Source organism: Myotis nattereri, assembly GCF_964212035.1.
Source record: "Myotis nattereri genome assembly, chromosome: 16".
NCBI lineage: Eukaryota > Metazoa > Chordata > Mammalia > Chiroptera > Vespertilionidae > Myotis > Myotis nattereri.
The window spans coordinates 23,363,437-23,385,537 of NC_138091.1; the positions used below are offsets into that span (position 1 = coordinate 23,363,437).

The 22,101-nt window shown below is 45.5% G+C and overlaps 1 protein-coding gene across 2 annotated transcripts in view; it reads right to left on the reverse strand.

Annotated features, from left to right (window-relative positions):
* CPD (carboxypeptidase D) overlaps positions 1–5,609 on the reverse strand; it is a 56,083-nt gene extending 50,474 nt beyond the window's left edge. For both annotated transcript variants that reach the window (XM_081109549.1, XM_081109548.1), the window contains exon 1: positions 4,844–5,609. In XM_081109549.1, coding sequence (XP_080965675.1) covers positions 4,844–5,589 — 746 coding nt within the window. In that variant the 5' untranslated portion in view covers positions 5,590–5,609. The remainder of the gene's footprint in view (positions 1–4,843) is intronic.
* Positions 5,610–22,101: the final 16,492 nt, after the last annotated feature.

Below are 22,101 nucleotides of genomic sequence, written 5' to 3' on the forward strand. Positions count from 1 at the left end.
AGCATCATATATCATTCCTTGTGTAAGATTTAAAGTAGCTGCTAAGTATATTATAAATATTATAAACAAGAGTCTATAGATACTAAAATGTAAATCTCTAAGTTAACTCTATTATATTCTACAAATAATTCTATAAATAACTTTTAAAAATTAAGCAAACTTTATGTCTGATAAACTACATTCTAAAGATTGAAGAAATTGTAGATATACACACAATCCTCCACAAGTATTCTGCACCATCCCCCAATATAATGCTTTTCACAAAGATACCAAAAAAATGTATATGCTAATCTATTAAAATCTAAGTAGATATCTTTTATTAAAGATATATAGCGTGACAAAAAAATATGGGAGTCAAGTAAATTATAAAATCTACACTAATAAAAGAGAAACATGGTAATTGGCGTACGACCGCTACCCTTTTCATTGGCTAATCAGCAAGATATGCAAATTAACTGTCAGCCAAGATGGTGGCTGGCAGCCAGGCAGCTTGAAACTAACATGAGGCTTGCTTGCCTCAGTGACGGAGGATCCTTGGAGGAAACCAACGTTCCCCACCTGCGGCTGCAGGCCTCTGAGGGGGCAGTTTAAGAAACATTGTAACAAATACCGCCGGACTTCAGCCAGCAGATTCGCAACATTGTAAGCAAAGGCCAGAAACCTACTTTCAGCCGCTGAGGCCTAAGAGCTGGAGCCAAGCCTCAAGGTAAAGCTGGCCCAGAATAAAAAAAGAAAAAAAAAGAAAAAAAGGAGCGGTTGGGAACTTCAGTCACTCCCAGCCTGAAAACAGCCCTCAGCCCCTCACCCAGACTGGCCAAGCACCCCAGTGGGGACCCCCACCCTGATCCAGGACACCCTTCAGGGCAAACCAGCCGGCCCCACCCATGCACCAGGCCTCTACCCTATATAGTAAAAGGGTAATATGCCTCCCGGCACCGGGATCAGCGTGACAGGGGGCAGCGTCCAAACCCCCTGATCGCCCTGCGGCTCTGTGTGTGACAGGGGGCGGGGCCCCAACCCCCTGAGCAGCCCTGCTCTGTGCCTGATAGGGGGGAGCTCCCCCCGCCTCCAATGGGCCCTGCTCTGTGTGTGATGGGGGAGAGCCATAACCTCCCCATTGGCCCTGCCCTGAGTGTGAGAGTGGTGGCGCCCCAACCCCCTGATCAGCCCTGCTCTGTGGGTGATAGAGGGTGGTGCCCCAACCCCCTGATGGGTCCTGCTCTGTGTGAGACAGGGGCAGCGCCCCAACCCCCGATTGGCCCTGCTCTGTGCGTGACAGGGGGTGGCGCCGCAACCTCCCCATCGACCCTGCCTTGAATGTGACAGGGGACGGTGCCCCAACCCCCCAATTGGCCCTACCCTGAGCGTGACTGAGGGTGGCATCACAACCTCCCAATCTACCCTGCTCTGTGCATGACGGGGCGGCGCCCCAACTCCCCAATCGGCCCTGCTCTGAGCCCGACCAGGGGCTGCACCTATGGATTGGGCCTGCCCTCTGCCACCCGGGAGCAGGCCTAAGCCAGCAGGTTGTTATCTCCCGAGGGGTCCCAGACTGCGAGAGGACACAGGCCGGGCTGAGGGACCCCCCCTCCCCCCCGAGTGTACAAATTTTTGTGCACCGGGCCTCTAGTATTTAAATAATAGTTAAAATCTATATATTTTCCTAAATATATGTCTCAATTATCAATAGCACAAAAACATCCCCTGGATGGTTTAAAGTGAGGAAAAGAAAATAAACTTCACTTTTCTAAGCAGGAGAAAGTAAGTCTTAAAATTTTACATAGTCAAAATAACAAAAATCTATTTCTAATATAGCTAAGTGAATAGGATAACAAGAATATTATTCAAATGATTTATTTCACAAATACACTGAAAAAGGTAATTTCCCCAGACAGACAGACTAATGCTTGTGGTTTTTAAATGTCCTATTCATAAAGCCGACTCTATAATTAGGCATCAGTCTCAAATTGTGTGTGTGCTTATGTTTTTTATTTTAATCACATCAGTGTCCTCTGCTATTAATAATTAAAGAATATGCATTTTGAGTTAATTTTTGAAGACAGGATGGATGGGTGTACTTTTCACCCTATAATGTATATAGTCACCTACTTTCTCTTCTAATTAGAGTTACATGTTTGAAGAATGGTTGGGTATGGTTACAGTAGTCCACAGTCACAAAACAAAATGACTTTCTATGTAATACCAACTGAGACAGGTGAGCTTTTAAAATCCTCACAAGTTCCTATCATTGAACTAGCTGGACGAGACCATATCTTATAATCATTAAATACTGGGGATATAAAAGAGTTAACCAGAGTGTGAATTTTGGGTTCCAAATTTAAAGTTTAAAGCTTTCTGTATAGCTTCAAGGTGACTTGCACCAAGACAAAGCTCATTTTCATTTTTGGTCAGAGCAGAACAGTGAATTGAAGAATCTAGCCACAGAATTTACATCCCCGCAAAGGCCGTGACAGGGCATTTTAAACATGTCACTGAAGCTGTGATGGCCCTTTTGGGTGTGGCTTAGTTGGTTGGACCACTGTCCTGTGCACTGAACGGCTGTGGATTCAATTCCCGATTAGGGCACATACCTGGGTTGCCAGTTCATTCCCTGACAGGGTGTGTTCAGGAGGCAACCTGTCAATGTTTCTCTCTCCCTCTCATTTCCTCTCTCTCCAGAATCAATGAAAGCATATCCTCAGGTGAGGATATAAAAAAAAGGGGTGGGGGGGTGCAATGCAAACTGCATTTGATAATATCATTTAGGAAAAACCCTGGCCACCACAGCTTCTGATAATAAGATATACATTAAAGTCACCCTAACTAGTGTGGCTCAGCTGGTTAGAGTGTGGTGCTGTTTGGTTCCTGGCAGGGCACATACCCAAGTTGCAGGTTCAATCCCTGGTTAGGGCATGTATGGGAGGCAATGGACCTATGTTTCTCTCTCACAGCGATGCTGCTTTATCTTTCTCTCTTTCTCTCTCTCCTTCTCTCCCTCCCTCCCTCTCTCAAAGCAATGAAAAGCATATCCTCAGGTGAGGATTTAAAAAAAGATGTAGCCCTAGCCGGTTTGGCTCAGCGGACAGAACTTCAGCCTGCAGACTGAAGGGTCCCGAGTTCTATTCCAATCAAGGGCACATCCCTGGGTTGCTGGCTCGATCTCCAATAGGGGTCGTGCAGGAGGCAGCTGATCAATGATTCTGTCTCATCATTGATGTTTCTATCTCTCTCTCCCTCTCCCTTCCTCTCTGAAATCAATAAAAAATATATTTTTTAAAAAGATGTACATTATATTTCTTATGTGAATGTTCAGAGGTCATGACATGGTTATCTTTAAAAGAAAAATAATCTTCCCTGAAAGCATATGTGAAGTTAAATATCTGCAAGGGACCTCAAAAGGAGGAGTATAGCTTTAAGATAAAAAGAATCTAGACATGTCACAAAGCCCACAAATTTTCTAGGTGCTCTATATACTGAGATCTTGTAGAAGAGACGATTCCAACGCCCACAGAGAAACTTCTTTGCTCATTATTACTTTTATCTTATCTGTCACTCCAAAATCTCCTTCAAATCAAGATGGAAAGATTAACAAGCCTCAGGAAGACACACAAAAAATGGGGATATCCTGGCAAAGCTGATCCTTGAGAAGGGCAGGCGGCGCATGCGCGCTTCAGACGTTATTCCATCTGGATGGGCAGGGGATGGGCAGAGAGCAGTTTGGCTCCAGGGAAGACTCCTTTCTGGCATTCTGGTCCCTGTTTTCCCAGGATCATGGAATAGGAGCGATGGAAGAGACCTTAGGGATAACCTTCCGTTATTCCTTGCCTCCGTTTGGCTCAGTTCAAGTTCTACCTCTTCCACAGAGATAATCCATATTATTGCAGACCACACACACTCTGCAGTAGGAACAATCCCTACAAAGTTTTACTGGATACATAAACACACCCCATATATATGTATAATATTCTTTTGTCATACACCAACTTCTTGAGATCCTCATGTGCTTTTCATTTTTTTAAACCCCCCATGGTGCTTAATAGCACTGAAGGTGTGTACTGAGTGTGACCATAAAGTGCACAGATGGTATCAGGAACCCTTCAGCGAGTTTGAAAGGAAGCCGCTCACAGGTGCAGCACCCAGATCTGTGCCAGGCCTCCAGCCATACCCATGGGCTCCTGAGCTGAGTCAGAGGTAGTGCAGACTGGAAGAGAACCCGCGCCTGTCGATCCGCCAAGAGGAAGACCCTGGGAGTGTCCTCCTCTATCATTCCTGGGCTCCAGTCTCCCTCTGCGGCGGCAGCGAAGAAAGAGCTCGAACAACCCGTCGGAGTCTAAGTCCCAACGACACTCTGTTACTGTGTCAATTATTTAGCCAACCTGACTATTTCCCGTACGGAAAACGGGAATATGAATGGTGTCCAGCTCATCAGCTGTGGCCTCGGGAAGGGCTTCGCACAGTGCCTAGGGCAGTAAGATCATCGCAATACTGACAGCTCATCTGTCAAAGGCGTGAGCTGACCGAGGTCATCCCTCGGGTCTCTTCCATCGCTCCTATTCCATGATCCTGGGAAAACGGGGACCAGAAGGCCAGGAAGGAGTCTTCCCTGGAGCCAAACTGCTCTCTGCCCATCCGCTGAACAGATGAGACCGCCTCTATCTAGGCAGAGCTTCTCGGGCCATTAGAGCAACAGGAGGCTAAGCGGCCTGGGGCCTGTGCCCGCTACGGGAGGTCGCCCTCCACCCTCCTACCCCGGGCCCTTAGGCCTGCGGGGCCCTGCCAGCGCCCGGAGACTCCGGTGGATCATGGCGGGGGGGGGGGGGGGGACATCGGGGAGGACACTCACTTGTTCCTGCGGATCCAGTCGATGAGGGCGCGCACCTCCGGCACGTCGTCCAGGGCCGGCGGCTCACCCGAGCTGAACTGGTCCGGGAAGCTGCGGTTGAGGTCGCGGCCACGGCTGTTGTAGCGGCCGCCGGACCCAAGCGGCCCGCCGCCGCCGAAGCCGCAGTCGCCCTCGCGGGCGCGCTCGAAGCCATCGGGGTTGAGGCTGGGCAGCACGTACACGTCCGTGGTGTTGAGCAGGCGGACGAGGCGCGGGTCTCCGCGGCGGTAGCCGGCCGCCAGCTCCCGCGCCAGGTAGACGAGCACCTGGCGCGACACGGTCTCGTCGCCGTGCATGTTGCCCACCAGCTTCACCTGCGGCCGGCCGGGCAGCAGCGGCCCCGCCGCGTCGGGCCCCGCGTCGCCGTCAGCCGGGGGCGGCCCCAGGCCGGCCGTGAGGCGCAGCACCCACAGCGGCCGGCCCTCCACCGAGCGGCCGATGCTGAAGAGGCGGGTCAGGCCCGGGGGCCCCGCGGCCGCCGCCTCCCGCAGCGCCGAGCCCAGCTCCTCTTCGTGGTAGTAGCGGTCGAACTGGCCCGCGCCCGCCTCGGCGCCCGCGCCCGCCGTGGTCGTCGTCGCCTCCGCCTTCTTGATGTGCGCGGCCCGGGCCGGGCTCCGCGGCCACAGCAGCAGCAGCAGCAGCAGGCACAGCAGCGGCGGGAGGCGCCCCGGCTGCCCGAGTGTCCGCGCGCCCCAGCCGCTCGCCATCTTCCAGCAGCACAGCCACCCGCTCCGCTCCCGCGGCTCCGCGCTCGGTGGCCGCGGCCCGCCGGATGCCCTCCGCGCCTAGCAACCCTCCGCTCCCAGCCAATCACGGGAGAGCCTTCTGTGACGTCACGCCGAAGGGCGGGGCGTTCCTTAAAGCAGCGGAGTCCCTGTCGCCCTGCCTTTCTCCTGTCCGGGAAGAGTTTGCTCACGCTCTTCCCTTGCCAAGGTTCTTTCCTTCCTCCCCATGTTCTCTCGCGCCTGTTCTCCGCTTCCCTCCCTGCCACTGGCTCGGTCTCTTTATGGCTCACCCCTTTCTCTCAGTGCTTTTACTAGCGCCCTTACCATTTTTGTTGCAGTGTCTGCCCCCCTCCCCTCCCTTTCCCCTGGCTGCGCTTTAACGCTTAGAACCGAGAATCAAAACAATCAAAAGGTTCGAAAGAATGTACCTTGGTAAAGCCCGCGGAAGCCTCAGCCCTTTCCGCCTGTCACTCTGCAAGCGAAGGAGGGAATGGGACACTCGGGGTGGCAGTGGGCTCACTACCTCACAAAGCCCTCCATTCCCACTGCAGGTTCCGTGCTGAAAGGTGTCTCCTTTACGTGCAGCGGTTCTCAGCCTTCTGGCCCTTTAAATACAGTTCCTCATGTTGTGGTGACCCCCAACCATAAAATTATTTTCGTTGCTACTTCATAACTGTAATGTTGCTACTGTTAAGAATCGTAATGTAAATATCTGATATGCAGGATGGTCTTAGGCACCCCCTGTGAAAGGGTCGTTGGACAGCCAAAGGGGTCGCGACCCACAGGTTGAGAACCGCTGGTTTAGAGGCTATCTGCTATGTAGGAGGTTCCCTTTTGTTTATTTCTTGGGTGTCACCCCGGATTATTTCACCACCACCAGTTCCTGTGTGTGCTGGTCTTAGCTCTCTGCAGGCAGATTTCATTTTTTAGTTCACTTGACCACCTCTCACAACTTTCCTGAGCAAGTTGTTTGTTTTAGCGTAGCATTAGGATGGCATTTTAAAAGCAGCAGGAACGACATTTCTGGGAACACTTGCTTGGTGGGTATAATTCCTGAACAACTCAATGTTCTCTCAAGGCTGATGAGTACAATGCTTTACATTCTGAAGAGTTCTTTAAAGTAGGTGTTAGTCACTTTAGCTAGAAGAAACACAAAACCTCACAATCTTCTTATCAAGTGTGAAATTCTACCCATCTAACAACATAATTGCAATAACCTGTATTTCCTTCTTCCAGGGCCAGACCTCTCAATACCCCTTCCTTGAACTATGATGGAACCCAAATATGACTAGAAAAGAGTTCATTCATTCATTTAGTAAATATTTATTGAGCAACTGCTGTGTGCCAGAGTCAGGGTCTGGTAAGCAATTCATTGTACTCAGCTGGAGGAGATTGGATTCAGTTTGTGGTCAGTGCTACCATAGAGATATGGGGGTCCCAGGTAAGGGAAACCTCATTCACCTTGAGGAAGAAAGGGGAGAAAGTAGGGGGAGGAATTCTGGACAGAAGGAGGAGCAAGCACAGAAGGCTGCAAGGCTTGAGAGCAAATACTGCTCATCCTGGCAGCTGCATGCAGATCCCAATTTCTTCTTCTTCTTCTTTTTTTAATCCTCACCTGAGGATATGTTTGATTTTCAGAGAGAAAGGAAGAGAGATTGGTTGCCTCCCATTCATGGCCCATCCAGGGATGAAACCTGCAGCCTAGGTATGTGCCCTGCCTGGGAATGGAATCCACAACCTTTTGGTGTGTGGGAGGATGCTCCAACCACGTGAACACCCGGCCAGGGCACAGATCACGATTTCTGACACGAAGGAGCTCATAGGTGCGGAGATGACCTTGCAGGACACAAGTCAGAAAAGCAGACCAGAGCCCAGAGAAACTCACAAGCCAGGCTCTGGGGAACAGTTATCTGGAAGACCATGGAGAGCCACCAATGGATTTTAAACTACTTTAGAAAAATCCCCCTGACAGTAACATGGAAAGTGCAGTGGAAGGTGTCAGACTCCAGACTGAGAAAACTGTAAGGAAGATATAATCCAAGAAGACATTATGAGACTCTGACTACTTGGGGGCAGTGCCAGCGGAGGTGGAGAGAAGGAGGTGGATTTGAAAGACCTTTAGGAGGGAAAGCGGGCGGGATCTGGTGATAGAGAGAGAGGATTGTAGGCTGACTCCAAGTTACAGCCTAAGCAACTTGCAGGTGCTCACTGAGGTTTTTTAGGACAGGAGCAGGCAGGCTTAGGTGAAGGTGATGAGTTTAGCCGTCACTCCGGTCCTGTGAATGCTGCTTCTCCTCCAGGCCCCATTTGGTCTAGTCGGCATCATCCACACCAGCTGCAACTCAACAGAAACAAAGCCCCCACTCCTTACAGAGACCACTCCCCCCCTGAGAGTGCTCGATCATTACCCGATGCATTGTGGCAATAATCCAAATCGAAGAAGACCCAGGGGACATGTTAACCTCCAATCAAATATTTCCTTTTCTACCATCTTCATTCTCCTTTGAAACCTCTTCCTGCCAACTCACTCCTACAGCCTCACCTAGTGAGGCAGCCTTGAAATGTAAGTACAGGAGCAGGGGGGCAGTGAAAGAATATGAAGCAACTGGAGCCAGCACCCTCCCAGGAAGCAGCAGGCCTCACGTGGAGTGTTTGCAGCCTCTTCCAGGTCTGGAGCCTCCATCCTCATCAAGTGCACACACTATACCAGTGGTTAGAAGTGAAACCCACAGCTCCTGGCCTCGTCACTGCTCACTAGAGGGGAAGGCTCCAGCTAAATAGCTACCTCCAGCTGTTCCCGACAAGTCCTGAACCTGTGACAGCTGCCCCTTTCTTCCTCCCCCTAAGCCAGGGGTTCTCAACCTGTGGGTCGCGACCCCTTTGGGGGTTGAACGACCCTTTCACAGGGGTCGCCTAAGACCATCGGAAAACACATATATAATTACATATTGTTTTTGTGATTCATCACTATGCTTTCATTATGTTCAATTTGTAACAATGAAAATACATCCTGCATATCAGATATTTACATTATGATTCATAACAGTAGCAAAATTACAGTTATGAAGTAGCAACGAAAATAATTTTATGGTTGGGGGGGTCACCACAACATGAGGAACTGTATTAAAGGGTCGCGGCATTAGGAAGGTTGAGAACCGCTGCCCTAAGCAAAGTCTTGGCTTTGCAAGTGAGGTAACTCAGGAAAAGGCTTTCTGTTCATAGAAGCAGAGAGGTTATGACGTGCGTTTTTAGGAAACGGGGCAGGGCTGGTGGATGGCCTGACTTCGGCAACCACTTCCTTTAAACAACTCACAGGTAATTGAACTTGTAAATGTCACATTGTCAGGCAGAAACGCCCACAGGCTGACAGCCACTTTGACAAATGTTGACGGAGCACCCCCTCTAGTGAAAGGTCTTTTGTGCTGGGTGCACAGGGATTGGAAGATGAATGAGGGATTCTGTCCGAGGAGGCCAGGGTCTAGGGGGGGAAACCGAACATAGGACAGTACGTGTCTGCAGGGCCAGTGCTATGTAGCAGTGCTAACCCTTTACATTGGTCGATGCCTTTAATCCTCGCCAAAAATCCTGAGGCAGGTCCTGTTATCATTCTCATTTCAAAGATAAAAAGAGACTGAGGCGGCCCGAGGTCTCACAGCTGGCAGGCCACAAACCCAGGACTCAGATCCAGGGCGTCTGGCTTCAGAGTCTGTGTGTTTAATCTCTGTAATAAAATTGGTTCTATGCAGGGAACTAAAAAAGAAAAAATGCTATTGGAACACAGAGAAAAAAAGCAACTAACTATGATGAGAAGCCAGAGGAATCTTTGCCAAGACCATTAGATCATGAGTTTTGGCATCAGAACTGAGTTCAAATGTTGGCTCAACCACTGTCTAGCTGTTTTAACTTAGGAGAGTTGTTTTATTTTTCTGAGAATTAAATGCGATAATAGGCGTATAACCTTTAATGTAATACTTGTTATTTGACAAATAACAGGCTTTCAGAAAGCATGAATTTTATCCTTTTTAATAACAAGAATTCTCAAACCGGAAAAGAAGCGAAGAAAAGAGCATTTGAGGCAGAGATGTGGACTAGGTTGAACTGGCCACGGGCTAGCGATGCAGAGGTTACTGAAGGCCTTCCTAAGAGCAGTTGTCTTGTCAGGGAAAGCCCGAATGGAGTGGATTCCAGAGAGGCTAGAAGGTGATGAAGTGGAGTGGATGAAATAATTCTTTTGGGGAGTCCTGTTAGAAAGGGGAGTAAAACATGGGATCAAACTGGATGGGGATGGAAGGCAAGCGTTGGGAGCTAAAATGTTCTCTGCCGATTGCCTTTTATTTTCTTAGTGAAATGGGAAGGAAGGCCATCAGGTGAGAGTTGGAGGCTTGAGGAGAGGGAGAAAGGTATGAAATCATCATTTCAAAGAGTGGAAGAGAAATGGAGAGTAATAATAGTTTTTAGCTATTGACCCTTAATAGGGACCAACAAGCAGTTTTCTAACATGTCATCTAGACATGAAAGCTAATGAGACATGGAATGGAGGGTTTTGTTTTGTTTTTGTTTTTTTACTTTTTTTAGGAGGAGGCTTCTGGGAACATGAAAAGTGTGGGTGCAGTCCACGTAATTGGATGCTGAAAAGCCAGCTTGTGGTGCTGGGAGGTCTCTGAGAAGATGAACATAGCGAAGGAAGAGGAAAGGCTGGATTACAGTTAAAACTGCCATTTCCGTTTTGCTCTGTGCCCTGGGCCCCCTAGCATTAACTCCCCCGGACAAGTGGCCACTTGCTCTGGGTTGCCTCTGCAAGAGAAAGTCACATCCTAGCAAGTTGCAGCCCAAGAAGCAGTAATAAGGGATGAAGTCACCTCAGAACCCAGAGGCAACCGTCTGAAATCAAATTTGGGATTTGAAAGACAAAAAAAAAGTCAATCGCAATCTGCATAGAATAATACCTCCTTCCGTTTACATGTGCTGTCCTGTGTTAATTTACTCAATGCTTGCAACTCTGAGGACCAGCAGGGCAGCCTAGAAAGGTTCGAATTTTAAGCTGCCACTAACCAGCTCAGGCAAGTCACCCAGCTAGGCGCACAGCACAGCTGGGAACTCCAGCCCTATTTGCAAAATCTGTTCAGAGCTCCCGCCATCCCCACGCCAGGGGTCACTGCACTGAACCTGAGATATATGTACATTGCGTGCATATCTAACTTACAATGAGAACGAGTGAGAAAGAGAAATAAGCGACCAAACCTACACCAGAAGTGTATGCCGGTGAAAACTGTGGAAAGAATATGGGAATACTTTGAAAGGTTTACTAACCATTAACAAAGAAATGAAATGCATTATTCAGGTGACCAGAATGGTTAATGCCTGTGGAAGAGGAAACTGAAGAAGGAACTGAGGACCAAGAGACACATTAAAAAAAAAGAGAGAGATTAACTTAAGAATTAGAGGAACTGACAAAATGTTGTCTGTAGAAGACAGGGATGATGAAAACACAAAGCAGCATCTAATTAGAATTTTCATAAATTTTCTGATGTGTCCTAGGCAGCGAAAAACAAGAATGATTTAATTTCTAAAGAGGATTTTTTTTTCCAATGGAACGAAGTCTCGAAAGGGACACATTAAGGAGATTTTCAAAAGAGCCGTTGACCACATCAGTTCTTGCAGAGGCTATTGGTTCCCCACCCCAGTTCCTCTTTACCAGGCCACCTCTCCCTCCACTAGCTGCTGCTGACACCTGTTCCACTCTTTGGAAGGTTTCCCGTTAGCAAATAGTGACACACACTGCTTGCACCTGCCCTTCCCTGCACCCCCTGCTGTCCCCTGGGTCCTCCTAGATGCAGGGTCTCTCAGATGCAGGGCCCCTTGCTTCTGGGTGGGACAAACTTTAGGGCAATTTCTGCTTGAGAGCTTGCTGTGGAATCAGACCGAGGTAAGAGTTCTTTCATCCTTGCCCAGCTTCTCCCCCTATCTTGCTTTCCTTAAGCCCTGATAGCAGCGGTTCTCAACCTGTGGGTCGCGACCCCTTGGCGGTCTAATGACCCTTTCACAGGGGTCGCCTAAGACCATCCTGCATATCAGATATTTACATTACGATTCATAACAGTAGCAACATGACAGTGATGAAGTAGCAACGAAAATAATTTTATGGTTGGGTCACAACATGAGGAACTGTATTTAAAGGGCCAGGAGGTTGAGAACCATTCCCTTACAGGGTTCTCCTAAGGACACTCCCTCAATAAATCATTTATACAAGAATCTCTCAGACTGTGATTCTAGAGAACCTGCCTTAAGACAGCCAGGTAGGATGTAAGTCCATAGTACTTCCCTCTATGGGTTAGATGAAATACATTTTGCTCTATGTTTTGTTGTTCGTTTGTTTTTATTTGTTTTACAGAGTTTGCTCTTACTTCCTTGGAGTCTTTATCTTTCCAGACCACAAAGAAATTAAAGATGTTTATCGAAACCTCTTTCAAAATTTGCTCTTGATTAGGTAGGCCTGTTCTATTTTAAATTTTAGTTAAACCTGTTTCTAGGGCCTAGATGTGCTGCAGCCCCATCATGAGGCGAGGACCGTGGTTTTGATCTGTATTTCCAAAAGGCGATTCGCCAGCCTCAAGGACAGCAGTTCCATTCTCATGAGACAGGGAGGGAAGGCAGCAGGTATCAGACACTTTCTGTTGTACATATCAGAAAACCTGACTCATTCTCGTTTGAATAATAAATGGAATCTATTGGCTTGTAGGAGAAGTCTGGTTTCAGGCATCGCTTTATCTTGTGGCTGAATGGGCACCTGGCTTCTTTCTGTCCCTTGGCCCTGCCTCCTTACAGTGTTGAATTTATTCTAAGTCTCCCTCCCCTTGTGGTCCCAAGAGGGCTGCCAGAAGCTCCCCAAACCACATGCTTTCTCATTCATACTGAGCAAGAAACAGAGGATGCCTTTGTCTTGTCAATTTTGCTGAGTTTCACTTACATTGGATCAGCGTAGGTCACAGGCGCACCCCTGAACCAATCCCTATAGCCAAGGAGCCAGTGCACACTGGTTGGCTTAGCTTAGGATATGAACTCCATTGCTGGGGCCAGGGATGGATCTGATTCCCAAGAATTACACGCACGGCATTCCTAAGAATGACATGCATGGAAATCAGGCACTATGGCAAAAGGGAACTGGGGAATGGAAGTAAGACAGCCCGTCGATACTAACCTGCTTCACCATGCCATGCGGGTGAAAGCAGCAGTATGTTCTATTTGCTCATTTGTGAGGCAGCCTGTGTGCCCTGTCCTGGGGGAGGGGGGAGGGTTTGTGAAAGAAGAAGAGAGGGAGAAGCAAGAGGAAGTGCCGCAATGCAGTGAAATAACAGTATGTACAACGTGCTGATAACTAATGCCTGCAGGGGCTTTGGAGTTTTCGAGATGCAGCTTATCTCACTAATCCTCAAAACTTTTAAAGGAACATTTGTCCTTATTTTTGGCTGTCCAGCATCTGTACCCCTTCCCCCTCATTTGGGGAATCCTCCGCCTTAGGGGTCTCGGGGAAAGACAGGGCCTTCTCCCACTCTACAGGCTGAAAATGCCAGGGGCTTGCTTTCCCAGGACATGGGCACAGACCGTAGGTTTAGCCAAACAGCTGAGCCTGTAACGGCCTTTGAATTGGGAGCTAGTGACACAAAGAAGCCGAGACTCTGGATAATTCTTTTGGGCTGTTGTGAGTGAGGGTGGCAGCAACACACAGTTTCTGGAGCCGCAGAGCAAGCAGGACACCCATCTCCCAGCACCTGTGGTGGTGGCAGGACCAGCTGCAGCAGTTGGTACTTGGCGACAATGGCAGCAATTTCCTAAGTTCTGCCGCTTGCCGTGGAGCATTGTTCCTACCTGTGTGTAACCTCTGATTTTCCAGGCCTCCTAGCAATTCTGTGAGCCAGCCTGTATTCTTCCAATAAATGCATTTCCATCAGCATCCGTTTCTGAGACAGCAACTTGTTGAAATGCAACGCTCTGAGGTCAGTGTTATCATCTGCATTTTCCAGGTGAGGATACAGGCTCTGAGAGATTAAGTAATTGATGCCTAGGACCACACTATCTTCCAACTTCAAACCTCATACTTTTTTTTTTCTTTTCAGTATATGCCCCATTCATAGGTAAAGGAGAAACTGAGAAAAGCCTCCCTCATTCCCAAAACAATCCCTTCCTCTCCCCATCTGTTTAGTGCCTATAAGGTGCCATTAGAAACGGATTCCTCTGAGTCTGAAAGGCTTTTTACTCCATTTAAAGGCTCACAATCCAGGGATCTTGAGACCCTATCAGGGGACACTAGGGATGGTGTGAAAGAGGTGGGGATTATTATTATTTTTTTTTAATATATTCTATTGATTTTTTACAAAGAGGAAGGGAGAGGGATAGAGAGTCAGAAACATCGATGAGAGAGAAACATCAATCAGCTGCCTCCTGCACACCTCCTACTGGGGATGTGCCCGCAACCAAGGTACATGCCCTTGACCGGAATCGAACCTGGGACCCTTGAGTCCACAGGCCAATGCTCTATCCACTGAGCCAAACCAGCCAGGGTGAGGTGGGGATTCTTACTTGTTTAACAGCTGCTGGAGAGTCAGGGCCTACGAGAATGAGATACCCATGGCTGGGACAGGAGACCGGGAGAAATACTAAAAGGGGTGGGAGGAATAGCATTGCCATGTGCCTGGGACAAAAACAGAACTTGCCCCCACACTTCTAAGGAGGATCTTTAGTTTGGCTGCTTAGTGCACTGGGGTAAAGAGTAGACATGTCAGTAGGGGACGCCCCAGGGAAGACTAGATTGCTTGATATTGATGGTTCTCAACTCTGGCCACCCTTAGCATCACCTAGGGAGCTTTTTAGAAATACAAGTGCAGGGGGGAATGAGGGAATGCCTGCTTGATGGGTACAGAGTTTCTTTGGGGGCGATGAAAATAGTGCGGAATTAGATAAAGCGGATGGTTGCAAAGCATGTGAATGTACTAAATGCCACTGAACTGTATACTCTAAAATGGTTTACTTTATGTTATATGAATTTTACCTGAAATAAAAATTTGGAAAAATACCAGCATCCTGCTTTCCCTAAGAGGGGAGAGGGTAATAAAAAGCATGTATGATGGTAGGGAGTTTTAGAGGGAAAAGGAAGATTAGAGGAAGCTCTTGAGTGTGAGACTTGAGAAGAGAGAGGGCGTGTCCTTTAGCGGGCTCCATCACTTTTCAATGTCTGCAGGTTGGCTGCAGTGAAGACTTACCATGTTTTACTTTTCAAGGTTTTTATGGGAGTTGGATTTGGATTTCTACTGGATGTGGCTATTCTGAGAAAAGACTAAATATAGCTTAGTTTTATTTGGGTTATACCTTATATCGCCCTACCCAGTTTGGCTCAGTGGATAGAGCATCGGCCTCCAGACTGAAGGGTCCTGGGTTTGATTCCAGTCAAGGGCACATGCCCATGTTTCAGGCTTGATCCGCAATAGCAGGTATGCAGGAGGCAGCCAATTGATGATTCTCTCTCACCATTGATGTATCTCTTTCTCTCTCCCTCTGCCTTCCTCTCTGAAATCAATCAATCAAGATATGTATGTATTACCTTATATCTATTTTATAAATTTGCCCAAGGCTAGACCTAGAGTCTAGCAACAAATTCAAATGGGACCAAATACTCTCTCGCCCAGATGTAGTAAGGTATTACAGATCCAAAGCCATCTTCCAATAAAAACAGCAAGAAACTGGGTCTCTGCATTCTTGGACAAAGGCCCCAGAGCATAACTCATACTTCCTAACCAGAAAAATATTCCGTTACCAGGGATGCTCTGGCAGCCAGCAATTTCAGCCTCTAATTTTGATGAAAATACTTGCTGAGATTCACTTGGCACAAGCAAAGCACATTCACACCCAGCCAGCTGGACTCCCTCTCAAGAGTACAAGATGAAGATCCAGAAGGTGGAGAGATTGATGCTATTTATGGGAACATTCTGCAGTCTTCTCTCGGTTATAGGTCTGGGTGAGGCTGGTGCAAAGGAATTATAGCAGTTATAAGGAGAAAGCAGCTACAGAAATGCTGCAAGCCCACACGAGAACCAAAGCTCCTTAGGAAACCCTGTGTGCCTGGGACACAGACTCAGGTAGTGGGTTTGCAAAATGAGCCTTGTGAAAAGCAATTACTAGCTCATATGCTCAGTGGAGAAGGGGCATGCTTCTTTCAGTACTCAAAGAAAGAACAGACAATGAAGCCAGACAAACCAGAGTGAACTGATACAACCAAAGACAAGACAAAAAATGGGTGGAAATCATAGCACATCTCTGAGGCAGTGGTTCTCAACCTGTGGGTCGTGACCATCGGAAAACACATATAGCATATCAGATATTTACATTACGATTCATAACAGTAGCAAAGTTACAGTTATGAAGTAGCAACAAAAATAATTTTATGGTTGGGGGTCACCACAACATGAGGAACTGTATTAAAGGGTTGCGGCATTAGGAAGGTTGAGAACCACTGCGGGGTCGTTGTGCTTCAGAATGTGGAGAAGGTCTCGAGAACACCAAGATATCAGAGGGGTGGAATGGCTTCCCTCTTACGATAAATCGCTTCATACTTTTAACACTGTATCAATGTATAGAAATTGGGAGGTTATATGATCCAAATCATAAAGATATGGCTTTAGCAAATGTGGCTTGCCCATCACATCCTTGAACAACAGAATTAGATGTCACGGATTATAACTGAACTCAGGTACCAGTGGGGACCAGGGGCTGAAGCCTGGGATGGTGGTAAGCCCGGCAGGAGCTGCTGAATGGCAGGTCCAGAGAAAAGCAGTGTCGCAATGGGGCAAGGCCAGGGAGGAAAAGAGAGTTCCAAGATGGCTCCCAATAGCCACAATAATTAGGCTTAGAACATGGGAATTGCAGAAAAAGACAAAGTTTCCAGGGTTCAAAGCCGGACAAAGAGGAGTTAAAAGCCAATGATTGAGTGAGAAGAATTTAGCTGGGTTCTAAGGGCAGTTAAACAGTTCCTTTAAACAGTTAAAGGAAAATATGAGAAAAGAGAATGTCAGTATGTTAGTGAGCTGGGGTAGGCCTGCTGGGACGACTGGATGGAATTTCAGCTACTAGGCCCAACAGGAATTGGCACTCCTCCGCCAGTTCTTAAGTTAGTCTGAGAGGCCCTACAGGCCAAAACCTAAATAGAATCTGTCCACGGGTGGTTCGATAAGCTCATATGTGAGAGACAATATCTGGGCAATCTCCCTTGGGCTAATCCCTGACTTGTGGTTGTCAGTGAATGGAAGAACCAGGGTTCTAAGACTTTTGGATTTCATGGAAATACAAACTTTTCTTAGAACTCAGGGAGAATATATAGATACTAATTGTTTTGCCTGCCTGAAAGATGCTGAATTTCTATGGTGGGATTGCCATTCTACAGCTGCAGGGCTGGCACACGACCCAGGCTGGTCTTCAACATAAACATGGTGACTGACTCAGGGATGGCATTTAGACCTGCCTGGACACTCAGAGTTCTCCAGCTGGAACTGACGGAAGGCGCTTTCTTCTCTGTTCAGTTGGAAGGCACTGTGGATGAAGCCCAGACTTGCTTGAAGACAAAGTTTCAATTTAGTGGGGACAATTGAATTTCAAGAATGAGCCCTAACCGGTTTGGTTCAGGGGATAGAGCTTCGGCCTGTGGACTGAAGGGTCCCAGGTTCGATTCAGGTCAAGGGCATGTACCTTGGTTGTGGGCATATCCCCAGTAGAGGGTGTGCAGGAGGCAGCTGATCGATGTTTCTACCTCTCCATTCCTCTCCCTTCCTCTCTGTAAAATCAATAAAATATATATATTAAAAAAAAAGAAAAAAAAGAATGGAGCCAACAGGCAAAGAGTAGACGGTAGACGGGAGAGTGATCTGAAGGTGATTTCAGTCACTCCTGAGGGCAGCTCCACCTTTGCCCTCCATGGTTTGGTTGCAGGAGGCAATACATTCTGCTTTCCACTTAAACTAGTGTAAACTGTGTTTCCTTAACTTTTATCCAAACAACCCTGTCCAAGCAAAGCCATGGCAAATTTCCCTGGGGAAATTTGTTAAAAATTGTACAGGCTCTACCACACACCAACTAGAATGGTTAAACATTTTAAAACTGACAATCCTAAATGATGAAAATGTAGAAACACTGGGACTCTCATCTTTTGCTGGGGATGGGGCATAAAGTGACAAATATAAAATAGAACACTTTGGAAAACTGTTTGGCATTTGCTAATAAAGTTACACATCTACCTCTCTTATGAGAGCCATTCCACTTCTAGGCCTTTACCCAAGAGAAATAAAAACATATGTCCACAAAAAGATATGCAAGAATGTTCATAGCAGCTTTATTCAAACCGGAGGCAACCCAAATGAGAATGATAAACAAATTGAATACAGTTGACCCTTGAACAATGAGGGGGGTCGGGGCCCCAACACCATTCCCCCACAGTCGAAAATCTGTAAGTAACTTTTTAAAAATACCTTTTTTTATTGATTTCAGAGAGGAAGGGAGAGGGAGAGAGATAGAAACATCAATGATGAAAGAGAATCATTGATTGGCTGCCTCCTGCACGCCCCTTACTGGGGATCGAGCCCGCAACCTGGGCATGTACCCTTGACTGGAATCGAACCCAGGACCCTTCAGTCCGCAGGCCCATGCTCTATCTGCTGAGCCAAACCAGTTAAGGCTGTATATAACTTTTGACTCCCCCAAAACTTAACTAATAGCCTACAGTTGCCAGAAGTCTCACCAATAACATAAAGTCGATGAACATATTTTGTATGTTATATGTATTATATACTATATCCTTACACACAGTACTGCTAATGCCAGTGATGGTTGGGGGAACAACATTCTCACCCTGACACCATCTGGTAGTGTCTCTCCTGAACCTACGTTCTAATTTGTGTGCTTAGCCAGCAAAAGCTCTCGCAGAGGCTGCTTCCCAGTACACAGGAAGTGCTGCAACTCAAAGCTGATACAGAGAGGCTGAGTTTGCGTGGGTGATGGCAAGGTGAGAAGAAAATGAAACAAGTGTGAAACCACAAGGAAACTCAAAGCTGGGTCCAGGGTTTGACCTTTGCCGTGAATGGAGTCCTGGGAAATTCTGGAAGCCTGAACACTCCTGCTATAAGCTTCATGTGCCTGCTTAGGTAAGAGGTGAATGGGCATTGCAAAGTGAGGGGGTCCAGGAATTCTCAGGATCTACCTTTAGTCTTCCCACTTCATATTCTATAAATCGCATTAAAATGTTTTGCCAGCATAACAAAATTCCTTAATGATACACTCAAAATTATGTATTAGAAAGCAAGGTATAGTTGCAAGGAATCAGTGTCATGTGATTAATATGATAATCCCAAATTGATACAGATTAAATGCAATTCCTATCAAATACCGGTGTCCTTTCTTGTGCAAAAATTGATCCTAACATACATATGGAACTGCAAGGGACTTAAAATAGCCGAAATAATATTGAGAAAGAAGAACAAAGTTAAAATGTTCATACTTCCTGATTTCAAAACCTAGTAAAAACCTACAGTAATCAAAACAATGATGTAATAGCATAAGGATAAACAAATAGATCAATGGAATGGACCTGAGCATTCAGAAATAAGCCTTCTCATTGTTGGTAAATTGATTTTTTGGCAAGGATGACAAGGCCATTCAATGGGAGAAAATAGTCTTTTCAACAAATGGTCGAGGGACAACTGGATATCAACACACAAATGAATTTGGATTCATATCTCACACCATATGCAAAAAAATTAACTCAGAATGGATCATAGACCTAATGTAAGAGATAGAACTACAAAATCTTAGAAGAAAACAGGAGTAAATCTTTGTGTCCTTTGGTTAGGCAACATTATCTTTGATATGACACCAGAAATACAAGCTACAAAAGAAAAAATCAGTAAATTAGACTTATACAAAATAAGAAAAAGTTTGTGCTTTAAAGGATGCTATCAAAAAAGTGAAAAGACAACCCACAAAATGAGAGAAAATATTTGCAAATTTTTTATCTGATAAGAGATTTTTATTTAGAATACATAAGGAATTTTACAAATCAACGATGAAAAAAAAAAATAACCCAATGAAAAATGGGCAAAATACTTGAATAGACATTTTCCAGGGAAGATGTACAAATAGCCAATAAACTCATGAAAAGATGTTCGACATTACTACTCAGTCAGGAAATGTAAATGAAAACCACAATGAGATTGCTAAAGGGTACGGAGTTTCTTTTAGGGATGATGAAAATGTTCTAAAACTGATTGTGTTAATGGTTGCACAACTGTGAATGTACTAATAACCATTGAATTGTACACTTCATTTGCATGAATTGTACGCAGGTGAATTATATTTCAGTAAAGCTATTACAAAAAACCAATAATGATATTCTACTTTATACCAACCATGATGGCTGGAACAGAAAAATCAAACAATAACAAGCATTGGTGAATATGTAGAAAAATTGCAATCCTCATTCATTGCTGGTGGGATTGTAAAGTGGTGCAGCCACTTTGAAAAACAGTTTGGCAGTTCCTCAAAATGTTAAACATAGAGTTAGCATGTGACCTAGCAATTTCACCCAAGAAAATGGAAACATGTCCACACAAATCTTATACATGAATGTTCACAGCAACATTATTCATAACAGCTAAAAAATAGAAACAATCTGTCCAGGAATTGATGAATAAACAAAATGTGGCATATCCATGCAATGGAATAATATTTGAACATACAAAGGAATGAAGAAATGATATATGCTACAACATAATTGAATCTTTTTTAAATTAAATTTATTGGGGTGACATTGGTCAACACAAACATAGTGGTTTCAGGTGTGGGTTTCGATGTTACAAGATCTGAACATCGCACTGTGTGCCCACCACCCCAAGTCAAATCTTCTCCTGTCACACCATATATTAGTACGCCCACCTCCCCCCATAATTGAATCTTAAAAACATCATGCTAAGTGAAAAAATTTAGACATAAAAGAACACCTATTGTATGATTCTGTTTAGACAAAATGTCCAAAATAAGCAAATCCATAAAGACAGAAAATGTATCAGTGCTCCCCAGGGGTTGAAGGGAAGGAGGAAATAGGGAGTGACTGCTACTGGACACTCTTTGAAATGATAAAAATGTTCTAAAATTGGATAATAGTGATGGTTGCACAATCCTATGAAATTCTGAAAACCACTGAATTGCACACTTTAAAAGGTAAAATGTTATGTGACTCATATCTCAATAAACCTGTTATTCAAGGTGTGTTTTTTTTTAAATCAATATTGTAATGTGAATACCACAAATCAGAATAGCATTATATCATTACATAATGAATAGGACTGTGGTGAAATACAGAGTATGATTCTGCATGTTATTAGATTGGCATCTGAAAATATGATTATTTTGCACAAGTCGTAAAAAAATAACAGTGCAAATTTTAAAAGGGATGATGAATATCCGAACATTGAATTGTACTGGGGTAGTAACGTATTTATCTCTATTCTTCAGTGTATTGCTTATTGTGAACATATGTTCACATATGAGCATAAAGCCCCCATGATTTTTAGTTGTCCTTGTCAAACAAAACAGTGGCCTCTCTAGTAAAGAAGTGATATTCTTTCTAGAATAAAAATAAAACAATACTTTACAGATTGATGAATTTTGTTCCTAAAGGCAGACTCAGAAAATATCAAAACTATAGCATCATCCTTAAAATCTACATTTCTTCAGCAAAACAAGGCTGTAAATCCCTCTCTTGCCAAAAAGGTATAAATTAATGAAGAAGTTAATGATACATTTTAGGCTTGAGAGAAAGCAAACAAAAGTCCTTTATCTAGTGACGTTCTAGGTTGTTGCAAAGATTCAATAGCATACAGTATGAAAGAGCAGTTATTATCATTCGTACATCCTGGAAGATCCTTCCACATAGGAAGGAAACGGCGGATGTGCTATGTACAAATCAGGCCTTAGCATATGTGTGCCACATATATGAGGGGGGAATGCTCCCTGACATTTTATTCTCTTTATCATTGCAGACTCATGCTATGGGAAAAGAGATTTATCATCTGGAATCATTATTTTGGGAGAAAATATATGTTGGAGTCGGTACTGTTGGAAACCTGGGCGTGTGTTTAGCAAAGAAGGGTGTTAACTGTAGGATTAAAAGGTTGTGCTTAAATGTCCATCCATACACTGCTGCATTCACAGAGAACAATTAGCAGACAGTGTGCGTGCCCTGACCTTGAATCAGGAATGAAGGAAAGAGTGAAGATTGCAAATATAATCAGGTCACAACCACTGATTGAATGTGTTTTCGGCATGTTGCCAAAGAAACAAGACTGCTTTTCTATGCGCAGGCATGTTGTCTGCCAGGGAAAGGCGTGCCCACAATTTTTTTTTAAAATAAAGGAAGTGATTTATAGTATTTCTTCATGATTTTAAATAAAGGAAGTGATT